This window comes from Pelodiscus sinensis, chromosome 18 (genome assembly GCF_052426305.1).
Source record: "Pelodiscus sinensis isolate ZL-2025 chromosome 18, ASM5242630v1, whole genome shotgun sequence".
In the NCBI taxonomy this organism is placed as follows: domain Eukaryota; kingdom Metazoa; phylum Chordata; order Testudines; family Trionychidae; genus Pelodiscus; species Pelodiscus sinensis.
This window is the reverse complement of record NC_143069.1, coordinates 34242769-34261025: the sequence shown is the minus strand read 5'-3', so window position 1 is coordinate 34261025 and position 18257 is coordinate 34242769. Positions and strand designations below refer to the sequence as shown.

At 67.7% G+C, this 18257-nt stretch overlaps 3 protein-coding genes across 5 annotated transcripts; 2 read left to right on the top strand and 1 right to left on the bottom strand.

The window, feature by feature from the left end:
- Nucleotides 1–976: 976 nt before the first annotated feature.
- On the top strand, nucleotides 977–6155 carry GPKOW (G-patch domain and KOW motifs). The gene is made up of 11 exons (XM_075915967.2): nucleotides 977–1196; nucleotides 1816–1964; nucleotides 2071–2210; nucleotides 2351–2457; nucleotides 2643–2835; nucleotides 2960–3092; nucleotides 3185–3317; nucleotides 3808–3940; nucleotides 4149–4218; nucleotides 4676–4761; nucleotides 4951–6155. Exons 1-11 carry the CDS (start codon nucleotides 1051–1053, stop codon nucleotides 5083–5085), a joined length of 1425 nt encoding a protein of 474 aa, XP_075772082.1. The 5' UTR covers nucleotides 977–1050; the 3' UTR covers nucleotides 5086–6155.
- A 1925-nt stretch (nucleotides 6156–8080) lies between these two features.
- Nucleotides 8081–11481, top strand: HSD17B10 (hydroxysteroid 17-beta dehydrogenase 10). 3 transcript variants are annotated; one of them, XM_075915961.2, is made up of 6 exons: nucleotides 8081–8182; nucleotides 9283–9447; nucleotides 9975–10139; nucleotides 10310–10438; nucleotides 10536–10644; nucleotides 11140–11481. In XM_075915961.2, the coding sequence occupies exons 1-6, from the start codon at nucleotides 8156–8158 to the stop codon at nucleotides 11328–11330; spliced, it is 786 nt and encodes a 261-aa protein (XP_075772076.2). In that variant the 5' UTR covers nucleotides 8081–8155; the 3' UTR covers nucleotides 11331–11481. The 3 variants fall into 3 exon arrangements, with proteins under 3 accessions (XP_075772076.2, XP_075772075.2, XP_075772077.2); XM_075915960.2 differs by lacking the exon at nucleotides 8081–8182 and adding an exon at nucleotides 8331–8366; XM_075915962.2 differs by lacking the exons at nucleotides 8081–8182; nucleotides 10310–10438 and adding an exon at nucleotides 8331–8366.
- Nucleotides 11482–11575: 94 nt separating this feature from the next.
- Nucleotides 11576–18232, bottom strand: RIBC1 (RIB43A domain with coiled-coils 1). The gene is made up of 8 exons (XM_075915957.2): nucleotides 18109–18232; nucleotides 17039–17163; nucleotides 16648–16729; nucleotides 15158–15502; nucleotides 14895–15013; nucleotides 14483–14710; nucleotides 13064–13230; nucleotides 11576–11956 (listed from the first exon to the last, which is right to left on the bottom strand). The coding sequence occupies exons 2-8, from the start codon at nucleotides 17153–17155 to the stop codon at nucleotides 11875–11877; spliced, it is 1140 nt and encodes a 379-aa protein (XP_075772072.2). The 5' UTR covers nucleotides 17156–17163; nucleotides 18109–18232; the 3' UTR covers nucleotides 11576–11874.
- Nucleotides 18233–18257: the final 25 nt, after the last annotated feature.

Here is an 18257-nt window from a genome sequence, read left to right as displayed (position 1 = left end):
TCCAGGGGGTGCCGGTTCCAATCCAGCCCCGGGGCGGCTAGTAATTAATAAGCAGAGTCATTTCACGATACAGCCTTCGTTAAGGAGAGTGCATGGGCATGGGGGAGGCGTTCATTCGCCAGCCCCTAAAGCGAGGCCTGGTAGAAACCCGGCTCTTCCCCAGGCCACACAAGGTACAGGGCTAAGGAGCAGGGTGGGCTGGGAACCAGGACTCCTGGGTTCTCTCCCTAGCTCGGGGGAGGGGGTTAGAGGCCTTAACCAAAGCACATCTGTTCAGCATCAAGCTTGAAAGTCACTGGAGCTGGCGTGGGGTCACAGGGTGCCAGGAGTCACTAATCTCCCACCCCCAAGAGGAGGGGGCTGATTCAGGACCCCCCCAAATATCAACAGGAGACCGGCCAGACGGGGTCAGAGCAAAGGTCCCTCCAGCCCAGTGTCCTGTCGGCCGACAGCGGCCAGCGCCAGGGGCCCCAGAGGGAGGGCTCACAACTGGGAACCGTCCCGTGATCCCTCCCCTGCAGCCCCTGTTCCCAGCCTTGGAGAAACAGGCCAGGGGCACCCTCCCGCCCGGCCTGGCCTGCAGCCATCCATGGACCCACCCTGCCCGGATGTCTCCAGCTCTTTGTGACCCCTCCTGCGGCAGGGAGTTCCCCAGGTTGGCTGCGCGCTGCGTTTAGAGATGCTCGCTGCACGGAGCGACCCCCCCCCCCCGTCCGAACGTCACGGCAGCTGCTGGGCCTGGGGGGCTGCTCCCCTGCGGCAGCAACCAGACGATTTGGGGGTTTTAAGGACGCAGAAAATTCCCCGGTGGGGGGATCTCGGGGTGGGGGAGGGGAGTGGGGGAGGGGCAGAGGTTAGGGTGGGGGAGGGGCAAGGAAGGGGGGGGGCAGCCCCGCCCCGCACTACATCCCCCATGATGCTACGCGTGGGGGCGGGTCTATAACCCCCATGAGGCCCGGCGGGCCAGCTTGGAACTACAGCTCCCGCGAGGCCTTGCGCGCGGCGGTGACTACAACTCCCGTGAAGCCTTGCGCGGCGCGCGGCGGCAAGATGGCGTCGGACGGCGGCCCCCCGGCCCCGCGGCCGGTCTCGTTCGGATTCACGCGCACGGTCGCGCGCAGGCGGCTCGCGGGGGAGGGCGGGGCCGACCCGGAGCCCGATTTCATCAGCGCCGTGGAGGGGAGCGAGCTGCGCAGGTGAGAGCAGTGCGCATGCGCGGGAGTCAGCGCCCCCCGGGGGGGCGGGGCTGCTCGGCCTGCGCACGTGAGCAAGATCGACCAGGTGCCTGGGGGAGGGGCCATGTGGGCTGGAGAGGGCGTGTCTGGGGGAGGGACTATAGGGCTGGAGGGGGCGTGTCCGGGGGAGGGACTATAGGGCTGGAGGGGGCGTGTCCGGGGGAGGGACTATAGGGCTGGAGGGGGCGTGTCCGGGGGAGGGGCTATATGGGCTGGAGGGGGCGTGTCCGGGGGAGGGGCTACATGGGTTGGAGGGGGCGTGTCCGGGGAGGGGCTATATGGGCTGGAGGGGGCGTGTCCGGGGGAGGGGCTATATGGGCTGGAGGGGGCGTGTCCGGGGAGGGGCTATATGGGCTGGAGGGGGCGTGTCCTGGGGAGGGGCCATGGGTGATTGGTGTGAGGCAGGGTCTGTATCCAGTGGGTGAGAAGGAAGAGGCTCAGGGTAGTGGGTGGGGCCTCTGTGGGGCAGGCCCTTGGGATGGGGCAGTGGGCGGAGCCAGGGTAGCGGAGGGGGGGGGGAATGGGAGTGGTGCACTCTGGGTATCCCACGGCAACGGGATGGTTTCTCTCTGGCTCTCAGCCTCCGGCCAGTCCCGCCCTCCAAGCCGCTCGTCATCCCCCTGATCCAGCGCAACCAATGGAAGAAGCCGGCGACGCCCCCCGTGGGGGCCCCAGACCCGCCGGCCGATGATGGGGTGGAGTCCCAGGCCGTGAGGGAGCTGATCGAGGGTGAGCGAGGCAGGGACCCCAGGAGTCCCCCCCCCGCACACACTAGTTCCCGCCCCCTGAGCGGGGACCCCGGCGTCCAGCTCCTGACGGTGCCTGTGCTTTGCAGAGAGCCGGCAGTCCCAGGAGCGGTGGGAGAGTGGCTCCAAGGCCGACCCCAAGCTGGCCATCCCCCTGCTCATGCAGAACCGCGTCCCCGAGGGGTACGAGGACGGGGACCGGGTGGACGTGAGCCTGCGGCCGGAATCGGTAAGAGCCCTCCGACGAGCCCACGGCTTCCCCTGGAGCCCCAGCCCCAGCCCCCTCTTGCGGCTCCGAGCTACGTGTCCCAATGCCTGTGGCAGGTGGTTCCGCAGGTTAACGACTCTCCTGCCCTTCTTGCCCTGCAGTCGACGGAGGCGGATTATGAGGTGGTGCCGGTGGAGGCCTATGGCGTTGCCATGCTGCGGGGCATGGGCTGGAAAGCGGGCGAGGGCATCGGACGCACCTTCAAGCAGTGAGTGACCTGGGGGGCAGAGGGATGGGGGGCGGGGCAGGGAGATTTTGGAAAGGCTGTGGACCAGGTTACTGTAGGGGCTGGTAGGTTGGAGGAGGGTGATGGGGGAAGGAGTCCTAGCTCAGCAGCTGGGGGGGTGATATGCTTTCAGAGGCGGGTCCCCAAATAACCCTTCCCCCCTTTAGGGACGTGAAGCCGCTGGAGTGCCAGCTGCGCCCCAAGGGGCTGGGGCTGGGAGCTGACCGCTCGGCCATCCAGGACCTGCAGCCGGCTGGCCGCCCTCAGCCCCCCAAGCCGGGCGAGGAGGAGCCGCTGGGGCTGGTGGCAGGGGGCGCTGTGCTGATCATGGCTGGGCCCCACAGAGACCTCTATGGGAAGGTGAGTGCCCCCCCATTCCTTGGCCCCCGAGCCAGCCTGTCCCTGCCCTGGGGCCGGGTGGGAGCCGATGCCCCCTGGAAGCAGAGGGCTCACCCCTCGTTCTCTTTTCTCTCCCTGTCCCCAGATCGAGGGCGTAGACCCCGATAATGCCCGGGTGATGGTGAAACTGGCCATCGGGGATAAAACGGTCACCATCAGTCAGCACGTCCTGCGGCCCGTGACCCAGAAGGAGTACGAGAAGCTAGCCAAGGATCTGAGTGAGTCACGTGACTGCTCCCAGCCACCCCCCCCCCCGCCCGCCTCCCCCGCCCCCTCCTCACTCCCCTTTTCTCTCCAATCCCCTTCACAGGCCGCTTAAGCCAAGCCCAGAAGGAAAAAGAGGAAAAGCAGAGAAATGAGCCTACTGAGGCTCTGGCCACCACGGTCCCCCAGGACACAGGGGAAAAGAAGGACAGAAAACGGAAACAGGCAGCCTCGGAGAGGTAGAGACCTGGGACGGTGGGGAACAGCCACGGATAATGCTGCCTGGGCACGGCTTGCTTGGTGCCGAGATGCAGCCACCTCTGGGGCAGGGCAGGTGGGGAACAGCCACATAGAACACTGCCTGGGCATGGCTTGCTTGGTGCCGAGATGCAGCCGCCTCTGGGGCAGGGCAGGTGGGGAACAGCCACATAGAACGCTGCCTGGGCACGGCTTGCTTGGTGCCGAGATGCAGCCGCCTCTGGGGCAGGGCAGGTGGGGAACAGCCACATGGAATGCGGCCACCTCTGAGGTGGGTGCTGTCTCACGGCCCAGAGGAGGATTCCCCAAGCTGGCGTGTGGCCCGGACACCCTGGTGCCAGTGCAACTCAAGTGCCTTTGATGAAACACTGTGCCCCTTCACCAAGCACGGTGCCCCCAGCCCCCCCCCCCCCCGCTTCTCGCAGCACGGTGCCCCCCCCAGCACTGCTCCTGACTGCCTGTTCTCCTCAGCGCCCCCCAGGCTGGGAAGCAGAGCAAAGGCAGCAGCTTATCGTCCTCCCGCACCCCCCACTGGCTGCGGCGAGACCTGCGGGTTCGCTTCGTGGACAAGCTCTACAAGGGGGGCAAATACTACAACACCAAGGTACCGCCCCGCCCAGGGCTGGCCCCTACCCCATTCCCCACCCGTGGGCGGCTGGGGCTCCTTTGGTGGAGGGGGACTGGCAAGAGAGGGCTCTGGGGGATGGCGGGGGGAGGGCAGGCACTTGGGGCTCCAGTGGATGGAGGAAGGGGTGGGGCAAGGGGCGGGGCCTCCCCAGAGTGGGGGCTCTCACACCCTCCTCTCTCCTCAGATGCTGATCGAGGACGTGATGAGCCCGGATACTTGTGTCTGCCGGACAGAGGAGGGGCGGGTCTTGGATGGTAAGTTGGAGGGAGGAGCACTCCTCTCCCCAATCCTCTAGGGCCTGGGGGGCATGTGTGAGGGAGGGGGGCCTGCTCCCGTTTGGGGGAGAGCCCATGAGGGATGGGTTTGCAGAAGGGGCTTGGTTCCCTGAGGGAGGTGTTAGGAGATGATATGGGGGCATGTGACGGGAGGGGGCGCAGGGAGCCCTAGATTTGGGGGGGGATGCCAGAGAAGCCAGCTTGTGTTGGGGGCAGAGGAGAGGGGATCTATGGGGTGGTGTGAGCCCCGTTGCTGTACGAGGGGAGGGGTAGCTCTGGGGAGGGGCTGACTCCCATAGGTAAGGGGGTTGGGTTGGAGGAGAGGTGGCCACAGTGATTCGGGGTGTGTTGGGGGGGCCGTCTGGGGTGTGTTGTTCGGGGGGGCAGGGCAGGGATCATATATGTAAGGCACTGATGCGCCTCTTCCCACCCCCAGGCATCCGGGAGGTCATGCTGGAGACGGTCATCCCCAGGGGCGCTGCAGACTGGGTGATGGTGGTGCTGGGGGAGCACGCCGGCAGGGTGAGGGTCCCCCACCCCAGCAGGGACTGGGGGAGCAGCTGGGGGATATTGATGGGGGGAGAATACGTGGGGTGGGTAGTGGAAGGCCCCGCGGCGGGGGGAGAACATATGGAGAGGTTGGGGGGGAGGGGCTGAAAGGGTTTCTTCCACCCCCCCATGCCGGACTCACTGGAGCTTCCTGTCTCCCAGGTGGGTCGGATCCTGCAGCGCGACCAGCAGCGGAGCCGGGCGCTGGTGCAGCTGCAGCGCAGTGAGGATGAGGATGTCCTGGCGCTGGACTACGATGCCGTCTGCCACTACGTGGGGGGCACCGAAGACGACTGAGCCCCATTCTGCCCCTTCTGTGGGCCAGGGGATGGGGGCGTGGCCTCTCTGGGACGTGGCTGGACCTTGCTGGAGTTCGGCACTGGGAAACAGGTCGCCATGGCTGGGCCTGATGCTAGAACAACACTGGCTGGCTCCAGTGGGTTCTGGAGCAGATGCAGCAAGACCTTGATTGTGGCCAGTTGGGCTTTAGAACCAGGCTCCCACTGGAATGAGAAGCGAGTTCTAGGCTGAGCCGAAAGCTGGGTTGTGGAGCAGAAAGGATGGATCCGTCAATGGGTTTTTAATGGGCTGTACAGAAAGCCGCAGTATTCTAGAGCATTCGATGGGTTCTAGAGCACACGAGGCTTTGGGTTCGCAGGGAAGCCTCAAAGCGGGTTCTAGAGTGAAGACGACCTGTTCTAGAGAGTTCTAGATCATGGCGGTTTTTAAATCCTTCTAGCGGGGGGTTTAAACGGTCCAGAGCGACTCTGGAGTGACCGTGTCAGGGGGGTTTTGGAGACAAACGGGCTCTAGAGGCAAAGTGGATGTGGGCCCTGGAGCTGGTTTACACTAGGCCCAGGTGCAGTGTGCTGTGGGGGAGGGGTGTTACAGCAGAGAGGGGGCTTGGTTCTAGTTAGTCATTTTCAGTCCATGGCCTTTGGAGCACCGGGCCTGGGCTCTAGATCAAGTCCGGTGCCTGCCCTGTGGGGGTGAGCCCAGAACCTGCCCTTTCTGGAGCAGTGGGCCGAGCTGGTGGTTTTAGTGGCAGTATTGAAAGGGAGGCAGCCCCTGCCCCATGGGAGAGGGAGATAGCGGGCTAGGGAAGCCTGCGGCTTCATGCCTCAGCTGGGGGCCAGGGCCAAAACCGTGCTCTGCGGGGGGGGTCTTGTTGAATGTGGGGCCTCAGCATGAGCCCTGGCAGGGTGCCCCCCATGCCAGCTTCCAAGATGGCTGCCAGGGCTTCACAACTCCTTTCCTGTGGGCACTTTGTAAATCAAGGCGGGATAAAAGTTGTAAATAAACCCGTGTCCATGTGGTGTGTGATGAAGGGGGGCACTGGGCTTCTCACCCCACACTAGTCCCTGCTGCCCCCCAGGCATCCAGGAACCCCCCACCCACTAGACCCCCCCCGCTGCTCCCCCCCCGGGCATCCAGGAACCCCCCCACCCACTAGACCCTGCTGCTCCCCCCCAGGGCATCCAGGAACCCCCCCACCTCCTAGACCCCCCGCTGCTCCCCCCCAGGGCATCCAGGAACCCCCCCACCCACTAGACCCCCCCCGCTACTCCCTCCCCGGGCATCCAGGAACCCCCCCACCCACTAGACCCTGCTGCTCCCCCCCAGGGCATCCAGTAACCCCCCCCACCTCCTAGACCCCCCGCTGCTCCCCCCCAGGGCATCCAGGAACCCCCCCCCCCACCCACTGGCACCCCCCCCCCCCCGCTGCCCCCCCCCCAGGGCCCCCAGGCTCCCCCCCCAGGGCCCCCACCCCCCCCCCCCCACCCACTAGACCCCCCGCTGCTCCCCCCCCAGGGCATCCAAGAACCCCCCCCCCACCCCACTAGACCCCCCCCCCCCCCGCTGCTCCCCCCCCAGGGCATCCAGGAACCCCCCCACCCACTAGACCCCGCTGCTCCCCCCCCGGGCATCCAGGAACCCCCCCACCCACTAGACCCCGCTGCTCCCCCCCAGGGCATCCAGGAACCCCCCCCACCCACTAGACCCCCCCGCTGCTCCCCCCCAGGGCATCCAGGAACCCCCCCACCCACTAGACCCCCCCCCCCCAGCTGCCCCCCCGGGCATCCAGGAACCCCCCCACCCACTAGACCCCCCCCCCCCCAGCTGCTCCCCCCCAGGGCATCCAGGAACCCCCCCACCCACTAGACCCCCCGCTGCTCCCCCCACCCCGCTGCCCCCCCGGGCATCCAGGAACCCCCCCACCCACTAGACCCCCGCTGCCCCCCCCCCGCAACCCCCCCAGGGCATCCAGGAACCCCATCCAGGAACCCCCCACCCACTAGACCCCGCTGCCCCCCCGGGCATCCAGGAACCCCCCCCCACCCACTAGACCCCCCCCCCCCGCTGCCCCCCCAGGGCATCCAGGAACCCCCCCACCCACTAGACCCCGCTGCCCCCCCCCCAGGGCATCCAGGAACCCCCCCACCCACTAGACCCCGCTGCCCCCCCGGGCTGCCCCCCCAGGGCATCCAGGAACCCCCCCACCCACTAGACCCCGCTGCCCCCCCGGGCATCCAGGAACCCCCCCACCCACTAGACCCCGCTGCCCCCCCGGGCATCCAGGAACCCCCCCACCCACTAGACCCCGCTGCCCCCCCGGGCATCCAGGAACCCCCCCACCCACTAGACCCCGCTGCCCCCCGCTCCCCCCCAGGCATCCAGGAACCCCCCACCCACTAGACCCCGCTGCCCCCCCCCCACCCACTAGACCCCGCTGCCCCCCCGGGCATCCAGGAACCCCCCCACCCACTAGACCCCGCTGCCCCCCCGGGCATCCAGGAACCCCCCCACCCACTAGACCCCGCTGCCCCCCCGGGCATCCAGGAACCCCCCCACCCACTAGACCCCGCTGCCCCCCCGGGCATCCAGGAACCCCCCCCACCCACTAGACCCCGCTGCCCCCCCGGCCCGCTGCCCCCCCGGGCTGCCCCCCCCCACTAGACCCCGCTGCCCCCCCCCCCCAGGAACCCCCCCCACCCACTAGACCCCGCTGCCCCCCCGGGCATCCAGGAACCCCCCCACCCACTAGACCCCGCTGCCCCCCCGGGCATCCAGGAACCCCCCCCCCCCCCCCCCCACCCACTAGACCCCGCTGCCCCCCCGGGCATCCAGGAACCCCCCCCCACCCACTAGACCCCGCTGCCCCCCCGGGCTGCCCCTTAATCTCTTGTTCAATTTTTCCCCCTCGTTCCCTTTAAGGTCTCCCTGCGCCTTCCCCTTTAAGGGCCCCGCCCATCCGGGGATGAGTAGCCTTTGATTATTAAATAGGGTCGGCCTCCCCTTTAAGAGTGGCCTTGCCTCTGATTGGCCGGCTCCTGTGCAAAGGGGCGGGGCGTGGAGGGCGAGCAAGATGGCGGCGGCGTTAAGGAGCCTGAAGGTAACTAGCAGGGACAGCTACGGGAGCCGGGCGGGGCCATGTGGCGTAAGGAGGGGGCGCGGGGTGAGACCATTGGCTCCGATGCAGGGGGAGGCATGACAGGGCGGGTGAGCTCATGCTGGATGACCCGCACAGCTGGGGAAGGCTGGAGGTCGCTGCGCGCATGGCGGCGGGAGAGACCATTGTACGCGGCGGCGGGGGGGCATTGTGCAGAATGGGATGGGACAAAACCATTTTCACCCCATGTTGTCCTCTACCAATAGTGGCTGGAGATCTTGTACCCACGTGGGAGGCAAAGACCATTCTACACAACGTGGGGGGCATCAAACAAGGGGGTGGTGATTGGGCGAGTCTTTTATATAGAATAGAATGGGGGGGTGTCTGGTAGGAGAGACCTTTGAACACATAGGGGCTGTGCAGAGCCATGCTGGACTGTACCATGATGGGTCTGGGAAGAGGGGGACACCTTGACACCAAGAGGAGGCAGGGTGGGGAGCGACCATTTTATGCAGCTAGCAGGAGGAGGCTGTAGGGAAAGACCATTGCATTCCTGGGGGGGAGGGCAAGTGGTCAGAGAGCATTCTGTACTGATGAGGGGGATAGGGAGAGACCAAAGTGCACACTGGGAGGGGTGTGTCAGTGAGACCATTATACACAGGCAAGGAGGGGGAGTAAGGACAGACCATTATGCATTTGAGAGGGTCTGTGTGGGAGAGACCATTATGGTCAGAGCAAGAGAGGGGTGCATAGACAGACCATTATGCACTTGAGATGGGGGGATCTGGAAAAGACCATTATGATCAGAGAAAGAAAGGGTGTGTCTGGGAGAGCCCATCAAAGCTATGGGTGTGTTTCCGAGGGACGTCAATGGCAAACCGCTAGGGGCTGGAGCAGCTCCCGTGGGGCCCACTGGAGGAGCAGCCCCTGTCCCTGGGGGTCTGCCCCCCCTGCAAGTTACAGGCTGGCCCGGCGGCCCCTGGGGACGTGGAACCACCAGGCTTGTGCCTGTTACTCGCTTAGGTGTTTCAAAGCATTTTACGTCTCTACTATGTACGGGTCCGGTGCACTCACCCCCCCCCCCCCCCCCCTTTTGCCTCCAGGGGATGGTTGGCCTGGTCACCGGTGGGGCCTCCGGCCTGGGTCGGGCCACAGCCGAGCGACTGGTGCAGCAGGGAGCCAGCGCGCTGATCGTGGACCTGCCCACGTCGGACGGGCAGAGCGTGGCCCAGGCGCTGGGGGAACGATGCGTCTTCGCTCCTGCTGACGTAGGGCCCGGGCCCCTCCCCGGTTCTGACGGGGGGATTGGGGGGGGATGGGAAGCAGGGCTCCTGGGTTCCCTCCCCGGTTCTGACGGAGGGGTGGGGGGGATGGGAAGCAGGGCTCCTGGGTTCCCTCCCCGGTTCTGACAGAGGGGTGGGGGGGATGGGAAGCAGGGCTCCTGGGTTCCCTCCCCGGTTCTGACGGAGGGGTGGGGGGATGGGAAGCAGGGCTCCTGGGTTCCCTCCCCGGTTCTGACGGAGGGGTGGGGGGGATGGGAAGCAGGGCTCCTGGGTTCCCTCCCCGGTTCTGACAGAGGGGTGGGGGGGATGGGAAGCAGGGCTCCTGGGTTCCCTCCCCGGTTCTGACGGAGGGGTGGGGGGGATGGGAAGCAGGGCTCCTGGGTTCCCTCCCCGGTTCTGACGGAGGGGTGGGGGGGATGGGAAGCAGGGCTCCTGGGTTCCCCCCCGGGGATGGGAGGGGGGGCTGGCGGGGAGGTGACCCTCGTTAACCTCCTCCCTGGCCGGCGGCTCAGGTGACGTCCGAGGCGGATGTGAAGGGGGCCCTGGCCCTGGCGCGGGAGAAGTTCGGGCGCTTGGACGTGGCCGTGAACTGCGCCGGGATTGCCGTGGCCATCAAGACCTACAACAGCAAGAAGGACGCGCCCCACAGCCTGGAGGATTTCCAGCGGGTCATCAATGTGAGTGGTGGATCCGGACCCGCTGCCTCCAGCCCCTCCCCCAGAGTCTCCTGATGCCCCACCAGCGCCACGGGGGTGAGGGGGCCCACAGGGTTCCCTGATCTTGAGGGGGAAGGGTGGAGCCAGGACTGGGTGGGCCCCTTGGTTTCAGCTGTTCCCCTGGCCGGCAGGTCAATATCGCCGGCACCTTTAACGTGATCCGACTGAGCGCGGGCGAGATGGGCAGGAACAGCCCCGACGCCGACGGGCACAGGGGAGTGATTGTCAACACGGCCAGCGTGGCGGCTTTCGAGGGCCAGGTGAGCCCCAGGAAGCGACACGCTACACGGGGCGGGGGCTGGGCAGGGGTGCTCGCCCTGGACCTGTGCCCCAGCTGATGCCCTGCTTGTGGTTTAGGTGGGTCAGGCTGCATACTCCGCCTCGAAAGGGGGCATCGTGGGCATGACCCTGCCCATTGCCAGAGATCTGGCCCCCATGGGGATCCGTGTCGTCACAATTGCCCCAGGTACCAATCCCAGTATCCATCTTGTCATGAGGTGGGAGCACAGGGGCTGCGGGTCGGGGGCGAGGGGCGCCGGCAGGGCTGGGGGGGGCGGCTGAGGGTCGGGGCGCCGGCAGGGCTGGGGGGGGCGGCTGCGGCTCAGGGTGCCGGCAGGGCTGGGGGGGGCGGCTGCGGGTCGGGGGCGAGGGGCGCCGGCAGGGCTGGGGGGGGCGGCTGCGGGTCGGGGGCGAGGGGCGCCGGCAGGGCTGGGGGGGGGGCTGGCTGTGGGGCGGGGGCGGAGGGCTGGGGGGGCGCTGGGGGGCACCGGCAGGGCTGGGGGGGTGGCTGCGGCTCGGGGTGCCGGCAGGGCTGGGGGGGGCAGCTGCGGCTCGGGGGCGAGGGGTGCCGGCAGGGCTGGGGGGGCGGCTGTGCCTCGGGGCACTGGGGGCGCCGGCAGGGCTGGGGGGCAGAGGGGCCGTGGGCAGGGCGTCAGCCCCCCTCGCTGTTTGCCTCCCCCAGGGCTGTTTGCCACCCCCCTGCTGGCAGGGCTGCCTGAGAAGGTGCAGACGTTCCTGGCGCGCCAGGTCCCCTTCCCCAGCCGCCTGGGCCGGCCCGCGGAGTACGCCCACCTGGTGCAGTGCATCGTGGAGAACCCCATGCTGAACGGGGAGGTGGTCCGCCTGGACGGGGCCATCCGCATGCAGCCCTGAGCCCAGGGACGCCCCCGCCAGCTCTCTGGACTCTAATCATGGACTCGGCTGTGACCTGCCCCCCACAATCAGGGCGTGGGGGGAGCGCCAGGCCGTTGTGATTCCTGCCGTCGGGCTCTGGGCCTTTCAATAAACGATTCTTTGTGCTCGACCCCTGCCCTGGAGCCGGGCCGAGAACCCGCCGGCCCTGCTGTACCCACAGGCCCCGCTGCCCTCCCTGCCCTACAGACCACAGGGGCAGGGGCTGTGGGGCAGCAGCCTTTATTGGGGATGCTGGTGGCGTTGAGGCAACAGGGGGTGTCCTGAGCAGGGAGGGGGGTGGCCTAGCAGCAGAAAGGCCCCAGTGGCAGGGAGTATCCCGGGGGGTGGGGGCTGTGGTGTGGGTCCGGCCAGTGCAGGGTGATGGCAGCCTCCTGGCCAGGGGGTGGGGCTTGGGAGGCTGTCCCTGGGGGGAGGCACAGTGTCATAGGGGTGGGTGTGCTGGCAAGATAGGGGGCTGGGCTTAGCCGAGGGGTGTGGTCAGGGCGTGGCCGAGGGGCGGGGCCTAGCGGCTGCTGGTATTGAACTGCAGGTGGTACTGGGCCGTGGGCGCGTTGCTGTACACGTCCTGCTGCAGGTACTGCTGGCTGCAAGGCAAAGGCTTGGCTTTAGCCACGCCCCTGGGCCTGCCTAGCCCCGCCCCTCTACCTCCTGGCCCCGCCTCCTCCAGTTCTTGCACCTTCTAGCCCTGCCCCTCTAGCTTCCCTACTTCCCAGGCCTGCCCTTCCACCCCCACCTCGACCTCTGTGGCCACACCCCTTTAATCCCGCCCCTTCCTGCTCCCAGACCTGCCAGCTGCTGGGCCCCGCCCCCCCCCCCCGCGGGGGCACTCGCTGCTCCCGCCCCCCCCGCGGGGGCACTCGCTGCTCCCGCCCCCCCCGCGGGGGCACTCGCTGCCCCCTCTGCTCCCGCCCCCCCCCGCAGGGGCACTCGCTGAGCCCTCTGCTCCCCCCCCCGCGGGGGCACTCGCTGCCCCCTCTGCTCCCCCCCCGCGGGGGCACTCACTGAGCCCTCTGCTCCCCCCCCCGCGGGGGCACTCGCTGAGCCCTCTGCTCCCCCCCCGCGGGGGCACTCGCTGAGCCCTCTGCTCCCGCCCCCCCCGCGGGGGCATTCGCTGAGCCCTCTGCTCCCGCCCCCCCCGCGGGGGCACTCGCTGAGCCCTCTGCTCCCCCCCCCCGGGGGCACTCACTGAGCCCTCTGCTCCCGCCCCCCCGCGGGGGCACTCACTGAGCCCTCTGCTCCCGCCCCCCCCCCGCAGGGGCATTCGCTGAGCCCTCTGCTCCCGCCCCCCCCGCGGGGGCACTCGCTGAGCCCTCTGCTCCCGCCCCCCCCCGCGGGGGCACTCGCTGAGCCCTCTGCTCCCCCCCCGCGGGGCACTCGCTGAGCCCTCTGCTCCCGCCCCCCCCCGCGGGGGCACTCGCTGAGCCCTCTGCTCCCGCCCCCCCCCGCGGGGGCACTCACTGAGCCCTCTGCTCCCGCCCCCCCCCCGCAGGGGCACTCGCTGAGCCCTCTGCTCCCGCCCCCCCCGCGGGGGCACTCACTGAGCCCTCTGCTCCCGCCCCCCCCCGCAGGGGCATTCGCTGAGCCCTCTGCTCCCGCCCCCCCGCGGGGGCACTCACTGAGCCCTCTGCTCCCGCCCCCCCCCCGCAGGGGCACTCGCTGAGCCCTCTGCCCCCCCCCGCGGGGGCACTCACTGAGCCCTCTGCTCCTGCGCCAGCTGCTGGTTGTAGGCGTCCAGGCCCTTCCTCAGCTGCTGCCGGCAGAGCCGCTCCTCCTCCTCCAGCGCCAGGCCGGCCCGAGCTGCCAGCTGCCGCTGCGCCTCCCACTCGTCCTCCCGCTGCCGGGCCCGCTCCCGCAGCCGCTGGGGGGTCAAGACAGGCCCAGGGGCAACGATGCTCCCTGATTTCCCCGCGCTGCACCCCCGCGCCACCCGGCCTCTCTACTGCCCAAACTGTACGGCACTGCCCCCCAATGCCCCCTGGCCTGTGCTACCCGCCCCGACCCTTGCCGCCACCCCCGGCGTGCCACCCTCCCCGTACCCGCCCCGCCCCTTGCCGCCACCCCCGGCGTGCCACCCTCCCCGTACCCGCCCCGCCCCTTGCCGCCACCCCCGGCGTGCCACCCTCCCCGTACCCGCCCCGCCCCTCGCCGCCACCCCCGGCGTGCCACCCTCCCCGTACCCGCCCCGCCCCTCGCCGCCACCCCCGGCGTGCCACCCTCCCCGTACCCGCCCCGCCCCTCGCCGCCACCCCCGGCGTGCCACCCTCCCCGTACCCGCCCCGCCCCTTGCCGCCACCCCCGGCGTGCCACCCTCCCCGTACCCGCCCCGCCCCTTGCCGCCACCCCCGGCGTGCCACCCTCCCCGTACCCGCCCCGCCCCTCGCCCCCCCCCCGCCCCTCGCCGCCACCCCCGGCGTGCCACCCTCCCCGTACCTGCCCCGCCCCTCGCCGCCACCCCCGGCGTGCCACCCTCCCCGTACCCGCCCCGCCCCTCGCCGCCACCCCGGCGTGCCACCCTCCCCGTACCCGCCCCGCCCCTCGCCGCCACCCCCGGCGTGCCACCCTCCCCCATATCTGCCCCGCCCCTCGCCGCCACCCCCGGCGTGCCACCCTCCCCGGGACCCGCCCCGCCCCTCGCCGCCACCCCCGGCGTGCCACCCTCCCCCGTACCCGCCCTGACCCTCGCCGCCACCCCCGGCGTGCCACCCTCCCCGGGACCCGCCCCGCCCCTCGCCGCCACCCCCGGCGTGCCACCCTCCCCCGTACCCGCACCATACCTCGCCAGCACCCTCCCCCATACCGTTCGGCTGGTGCTACCCCCCCATACTCTCCAGTGTGCGCTAGCCACACCATACCTCGCCGCCACCCTCCGGCGGGTGGTACCCGCACCGTGCCTCGCTGACAGTTCTCCTCCCCCCCATATCGCCCTTCCTGTGCTATCTACACCATGCACTTCCCTCCCTACCAGGACATCTCCCCTCCGATCTCTTCCGCCCTGTACTGCCCCCTCCATCCCTGATCACGCGCCTGCTGCTGGGAGCCAACGTGGCCTCTGGGCCTCCATTCCACCCTGTCCCCTGCTGCTGGGCTCCATCCCCCCTTCCTCCGGAGACCTGGTTCTCCCGGCGTTGCTCCTCCTGGGCCTTCCACACGGCCTGCACTTGCTGAGGGCTCATGCCCTTCCAGCGGTCGGTGAGGACCCGGTGGGGCCCTAGGGGGCTCTCGGCCACAGCTGGGTCCTCTGTCAGCAGCTGCCCCGTCACGTGGTTGTGGATCTCGGCTTGGTTGTCATCTTGTTCCTGCTGGCAGGCCAGCCGGCGCTGCTCTGCCACCTCTGCCGCCTGGGGAGAGAGGAGACATGGCACGCAGCCCCGGGCTGGGGACCCCACACCTTGGAGCGGACTTGCCCTGGTGTCTCAGCCAGGCAGAGAAGCAGGGGAGACCCGGTAGCCCATAATCCTCTGGGAAGGGCGGAGGTGCCACCAGCCTTGGATAGGCCAGGCCCATAGTCCCCACCCTGGTTACCTGGGCCTGGTTGTAGTTGGCTGTGGCGAGATCCTTGGCACGCCGGCACTCCTCCTCCAGCAGGGCCAACTGCTGTGCCCGCAGATCCAGCTCCATCCGCTTCTTGTCCTCCAGCGTGTCTGCCAGGAGGGCGCAGAGGGTCCTGTGGGTCATTCGGAGAGCCCAGGCCTCCGAGCGCCCCCGCCAACCTCCACTCCTCCCCCGCAGAGCCCAGCCTCCCCGGCCCCTTGCTCTGACCACGAGCCCCGGGCGTGGGCTCTCACCTGCATACTTGCCATCAGCCAGTGTCTGGTGGCGCTCAGCGCGCTGCTCCTCCAGGCTGCGGCGCTGCTGCTCCTGCTGCAGCCGGCGCCGGGTGGGGAGGGCCAGGTCCTCGCCGGCGAAGCGCTGCAGGCTGGCGGGGCCGCAGCGTGGGTCGGAGTCGCTCACGCGGGCGGGCTGGTCCTGCCGCAGTCCCTTGGGGTTGTTCAGGTCCCACTCCCGCCGGGTGTGGGCGGGCTGCTCCCGCTCCCAGAACTCCTGCAGGGCCTGGCGAAGGCGCCGGCTCTGCTGTTGCTCCTCCACCTCCAGCATCTGGGCCACCCGGTCGCACAGCACCCGCTCGGCGTCTGGGGAAAGTACATCAGATCCCTTGTCCCCACCCCAGCCTGTGCTCCTGCCCCGCCCCTGCAGCGCCCTCTGCTGGACAGACTGGACTGGACTGGCTGGGCTCGCCTCCCAACTCAGCCCTCATCTTGGTCAGAGACAGGACTCAGCTCTTCTGGCATCTCACAGGCCTCTCCCCAGCCCCCGTTGCTCTGTGATGCCGGGGTTCAGGGGCATCTCCCCAGGAGATAAGAACATGAGAACGGCCAGACTGGGTCAGAGCAAAGGTCCATCCAGCCCAGTGTCACCTCTGGGACACCTGGCATTGGCCACTGCCGGCAGAGTGAACCGAACAGGCACGGATCAAGCGATCTGTCCCCTGCCATCCATCTCCACCCTCTGGCACACAGAGGCCAGGGCACCATTCCTTACCCAGCCTGGCTAACAGCCATTGATGGACTTAACCTCCATGAATGTATCTAGTTCTCTTTTAAACCCTTCACAATCTCCTCAGGCGAGGAGTTCCGCAGATGGACTATGCGCTGTGTGAAGAAAACTTCCTTTTATTTGTTTAAAACCTGCTGCCCATTAATTTCATTTGGTGGCCCCTAGTTCTTATATTATGGGAACAAGTAAATAGCTTTTCCTTACTCACTTTCTCCACCCCACTCATGATTTTATAGACCTCGATCGTATCCCCCGTGAGTCTCCTTGTTCCAAGCAGAAAAGTCCCGGCCTCTTTAATCTCTCCTCATATGGGACCCGTTCCAAACCCCTCAGCATTTTAGTTGCCCTTCTCTGAACCTTTTCTAATGCCAGTAGATCTTTTTTGAGATGAGGAGACCACATCTGCACGCAGTATTCAAGATGTGGGCGTACCATAGATTTATACAAGGGCAATAAGATATTCTCCGTCTTATTCTCCATCCCTTTTTTAATAATTCCTAACATCCTCTTTGCTTTTTTGACTGCCGCTGCACACTGTGTGGACGTCTTCAGAGAACTATCCACGATGACTCCAAGATCTCTTTCCTGATTAGCTGAAGCTAAATTAGCCCCCATCACACTGTACGTATAGTTGGGGTTATTTTTCCCAATGTGCATTACTTTACATTTATCCACATTCAATTAGATCACAGGGCAAGGCCGGGCTGGCCAGAGCTCTCACCATAGCTCTCATCCCGGCGCTTCTCCTTTTCCTCGTTCCGCTTCCGCTCCTCTGCTTGACTCTTCAGGGCTTCTACGTCCACCTGGGGGGGAAGGGCAGGGGAGAGCTACAGGGAGGCATAGACCCTCCCTGAGCTGGGCAAAGAACCCAGAAGTCCTGGCTTCCAGCCCCAGCTGCAAGCACCGGACCCCATTCGCCACCCAGGGCCGGGACAGAACCCAGGTCTGCCTGAGTCTCCGCATAGCAGATGGTGCCCCCCCACTTGCTGAGGCTGCCTGAACTTAACAGGGACACAACAGCTGATGGAGACCATGGGTCCCTCCGCGCAGACCTGGCCCCTCTCCCCATGCTGCCCCCCCCCGTTGGCACAGCAGGTCCCCGTGGGGCTCACCCCCATAGTACGGTGGCGCGCATTGAATATGCGGCTCTGCCGCTGCTTTTCTCGCTCCCGCCGTGCCTCGATGGCGGCCGCTTCCCTGCTCTCCAGCGGCAGGTCCACCTTGTGCATTGTTGCCTCTGCGGGGGAGGCAGGAAAGTCAGAACCAAGGAGCTGTGGCTCCCGGCCCCCTCCCCTCTAACCCCAGCCCCCACTGCCCCAGAGCCGGGAGGGAACCCAGGCCTCCGGGCTGGCCAGTGGGGGCTGGGGTAGAGGGGAGGGGGCCGGGCATCGGGGAACCTTTCTACACTGGCAGGAAGGGGATCAGTCGCTTATATTTGTCTCACCTGACCCCTGACCTTTACCCTCTGACCCCACACACCCTGATCAGATTAATACCTAACGCCCTTGCGGTGCCCTTTAAACTGGCCCTTCACCCAGCCCTCTGACCCCACCCTGACCCCTAACCGCCCCTCACCCTGACCTCTGACCCCACTCTGACCCCTAATCGCCCCACCCTGACCTCTGACCCCACCCTGACCCCTAACCGCCCTTCACCCAGCCCTCTGACCCCACCCTGACCCCTAACCGCCCCTCACCCTGACCTCTGACCCCTAACCGCCCCTCACCCTGACCTCTGACCCCACTCTGACCCCTAATCGCCCCCACCCTGACCTGACCCCACCCTGACCCCTAACCGCCCCTCACCTGACCTCTGACCCCACTCTGACCCCACCCTGACCCCTAACCGCCCCTCACCCTGACCTCTGACCCCACTCTGACCCCTAATCGCCCCCACCCTGCCCTCTGACCCCACTCTGACCCCTAACCGCCCCTCACCTGACCTCTGACCCCACTCTGACCCCACCCTGACCCCTAACCGCCCCTCACCCTGACCTCTGACCCCACTCTGACCCCAACCGCCCCTCACCTGACCTCTGACCCCACTCTGACCCCTAACCGCCCCTCACCTGACCTCTGACCCCACTCTGACCCCTAATCGCCCCCACCCTGCCCTCTGACCCCACTCTGACCCCTAACCGCCCCTCACCTGACCTCTGACCCCACCCTGACCCGCCCCTGACCTCTTGCACCAACCCCTCCGTCTCTCTCGCTCGCTCCCGCTGTGTTTACAGCGCGGTCACCCTGGTAACGGGACAGCCCATTCCCTGCGTCCCCCCGCCCGCAGGCACCACTTGGTACCGTCCAAGCGCCTCTTTATGCCAATGAGGGC

What these genes read in the sequence shown, in the direction of transcription:
- GPKOW (XM_075915967.2), top strand. Translation starts at nt 1,051, where the DNA reads ATGGCGTCGGACGGCGGCCCCCCGGCCCCGCGGCCGGTCTCGTTCGGA. An exon ending in ATCGGACGCACCTTCAAGCA is followed by an intron (nt 2,458 to 2,642) that starts GTGAGTGACCTG and finishes TCCCCCCTTTAG; the next exon opens with GGACGTGAAGCCGCTGGAGT. An exon ending in GGAGGGGCGGGTCTTGGATG is followed by an intron (nt 4,219 to 4,675) that starts GTAAGTTGGAGG and finishes TCCCACCCCCAG; the next exon opens with GCATCCGGGAGGTCATGCTG.
- HSD17B10 (XM_075915961.2), top strand. Translation starts at nt 8,156, where the DNA reads ATGGCGGCGGCGTTAAGGAGCCTGAAG. An exon ending in GCGTCTTCGCTCCTGCTGAC is followed by an intron (nt 9,448 to 9,974) that starts GTAGGGCCCGGG and finishes CCGGCGGCTCAG; the next exon opens with GTGACGTCCGAGGCGGATGT. An exon ending in ATTTCCAGCGGGTCATCAAT is followed by an intron (nt 10,140 to 10,309) that starts GTGAGTGGTGGA and finishes CCTGGCCGGCAG; the next exon opens with GTCAATATCGCCGGCACCTT.
- RIBC1 (XM_075915957.2), bottom strand. Translation starts at nt 17,155, where the DNA reads ATGCACAAGGTGGACCTGCCGCTGGAGAGCAGGGAAGCGGCCGCCATC. An exon ending in CCAACTACAACCAGGCCCAG is followed by an intron (nt 14,711 to 14,894) that starts GTAACCAGGGTG and finishes CTCTCTCCCCAG; the next exon opens with GCGGCAGAGGTGGCAGAGCA. An exon ending in GCGCAGGAGCAGAGGGCTCA is followed by an intron (nt 11,957 to 13,063) that starts GTGAGTGCCCCC and finishes TTTGCCTTGCAG; the next exon opens with CCAGCAGTACCTGCAGCAGG.